Source organism: Megalops cyprinoides, chromosome 3, assembly GCF_013368585.1.
Source record: "Megalops cyprinoides isolate fMegCyp1 chromosome 3, fMegCyp1.pri, whole genome shotgun sequence".
NCBI lineage: Eukaryota > Metazoa > Chordata > Actinopteri > Elopiformes > Megalopidae > Megalops > Megalops cyprinoides.
In genome coordinates, this window is record NC_050585.1 from 54,392,969 (window position 1) to 54,395,468 (window position 2,500).

Here is a 2,500-nt window from a genome sequence, read left to right on the forward strand (position 1 = left end):
GACCAGGTGACTGTTGCTGTGGGCAGGCGGGGGTTAATCAGACCTCAGAGGGAGGTGAGACGCTGCAGCCAAATGTACCTGAGTGCCACGCCTTTCTGTGCCAAACCTCCAGATTAGAACACCCCTCCCCCAGCCGTCGGCATCCGGCCCACTCTCCCCAGCTCCGCCCCCCTGGCAGATTTACAGGGCAAAACTCTGAAATTTAACATGAAATATAAAGAAAGGAGCATCACCCCGATGACAGAGGCCCGCCCCCCGGTCTGAGTGCTGGTGGCCAGTGGGGCTCTGGCTGCCTTCTGTCTTTGGAAGGAAGCAGGTGGTTATCAGCAAAGAGGAGCCCTCACCAGCAGTGAAGTGCCCATCTGTACGCTCGGGATGAGGTATTTCCACACAGTGTTTTACAGATATGAGTGATCAGAGACCTGTATGTGGGGAAAGTGCAGCTATACCCATAACACCCTGCTGACTCCCAGAGCAGCCTGGGCCCCAGTGACATCATCAGCAGGCAGAAGGGGGCGTGGTGTTGCCTCGGTTTCGGGTGATGATTTTTCCATGAAATTCATTTTGATGAAGGCGGTTGTCTAAAAGACAGCAGCTCTGACAGGCCGAAGGGGGAAGGGTGTCCTAATTCCCTCCTGTAGGTCTCCTGTGCCATTGGCCGATCATCTTTCCACTTTGGTTCACCTGCAGAGGTCTTGCTACCGTGCAGCCCTGTGCCGTATAGGCTCTGTGTATGACCTGCAGCTAAAGTGGAGGAGGACTGGCCGCTGTGTGCAGAGGCATTCCGATGCATGAGATTAGCGTGCTGTGCCGGGTGCTTCCACAAGGGGGGGCCGATCTTCTCTCTACATCCAGCCTGAAGGTGTGCCGTACAGACTGACTGGAGCCCTCAGGGAGCAGCAGCAGCAGCAGCAGCAGCAGCCCCATTCTAATAAGCATCATAACGTAACATTAAAAAAGCTCGATTCTAACCTTCATCCGTAACAGCATTAATTAAACTTGTTAAAGTGTGAAATCATAAAGTAATATCAGTTTGATGAAGTACACTGAACCCTTTGGTGTTCTCATTAGAAAATAATTCTGAATAAATGAATGTTTATTTTTAAGAAGGCATAAAGGATATTAAAACATGATACGGATGAGTTTTCGGGGGTGAATGTAAGGAATGGAGTGTGGTGTGTGACCCAGGGGTGTGGGTCAGAGGTCATGACGCAGTGCGGTTCTCAGTGTGTAAAACTGCGATGCTGTTTGCAGGAGACATCCTGCCCTGCCGATACCCGGGGGAGCAAGGTGACCCGGGACCACCTGGATTACCTGGATGGCCAGGTAAGGCTGATGCTCGGTTTCTGACCATCCGCAGGGACAGGGAGCTGAGCCACCATCTTTCTGCTGCACCTCACAGTAGATAACGTCAACCTGGTCCTCCGCACAGCTGCCTGTCCCAGGACAGAGCAAAGTTGCACTGCTGCACTGCCACTCTTACAGTGACACTTTCACAAACGTCATGTTTCTGATCAAACACTGTCTCTGTGACTCAGGTCCCAAGGGCGAGCCTGGTCTCCCTGGAGGCCCGGGGAGACCCGGGTTCAATGGCTTGAAGGGCGAGAGAGGAGATACAGGCTTCGGAGGACTGCCAGGACCACCAGGTCTGGAGCATATCAGAGTCTGTTTGACATGCTGCAGAAGTTATTACCATGTTTTAATTAGTTATCTGCCTATCAGAGGGTCCTCATACATATCTAAATAGCTATGGACGTTTGATATTATATAACACACATTCATAGCATCCATTTGTATGGTATTGGCCTGCATTTACCTATTTAACGCTGCAAAGTAGCGAGTTTCCTCCAGACAGCACCTGGGGAAGGCAGAGGGCTCCGCCAGCAGCCAGGTCTCCACCAGGGGAGTGTGCAGTTCTCTCCCTCCGTCTGCACCTGACCCCAGTCTCACTTCTGATCTCCAGGCTTTCCTGGCCCCCGGGGGGAGCCGGCTGCCCCTGGCCCGGCCGGGGCGGGAGGTCTGCCGGGGGCGCGGGGAAAGGACGGTCTGCCGGGGTTCAGCGGGCAGAAGGGGGCGCGAGGCGAGAGTTACGGAGCCATTCCCGGGGAGGCTGGAGCAACGGGACTTCCCGGAGAGCCGGGTGACAAAGGGCCACCTGGCACACCTGGTCTGCCGGGCTCACCTGGTCAGTCTCCCCCGTCCGTCATGTCTGTAGCGGCAGCGTTGAGGCATCCGTGCTGGGGGAGGTTCTCCCGATCACCTGCCTGGCTGTGCTTTTTCGTGACGCAGGTGCGGACGGCCGTTCCGGGGTGCCCGGGGTGAAGGGGGAGCGCGGTGTGGACGGCTTCCCTGGACTCCCAGGCCTTGTCGGCGCTCCTGGCGAGGGCAGGCTGGCAGGATTACCTGGCGCACCTGGACCTGCAGGACCCAAGGGCATCGCTGGAGGCCCAGGTAAGAAAGCCGTAATCTGCACTATGATGAGCCCTTCTGAGATGCACAC

The 2,500-nt window shown here is 55.7% G+C and overlaps 1 protein-coding gene across 2 annotated transcripts in view; it reads left to right on the plus strand.

The window, feature by feature from the left end:
- The window catches only part of LOC118774031 (collagen alpha-6(IV) chain-like), a 58,209-nt gene that overhangs the window by 43,236 nt on the left and 12,473 nt on the right, over window positions 1-2,500 (plus strand). The window contains exons 25-29 of one of the 2 annotated variants that reach the window (XM_036523129.1): window positions 7-54; window positions 1,255-1,326; window positions 1,539-1,646; window positions 1,964-2,185; window positions 2,290-2,451. In XM_036523129.1, coding sequence (XP_036379022.1) covers window positions 7-54; window positions 1,255-1,326; window positions 1,539-1,646; window positions 1,964-2,185; window positions 2,290-2,451 — 612 coding nt within the window. The remainder of the gene's footprint in view (window positions 1-6; window positions 55-1,254; window positions 1,327-1,538; window positions 1,647-1,963; window positions 2,186-2,289; window positions 2,452-2,500) is intronic. The other variant, XM_036523130.1, reaches the window with a different exon arrangement.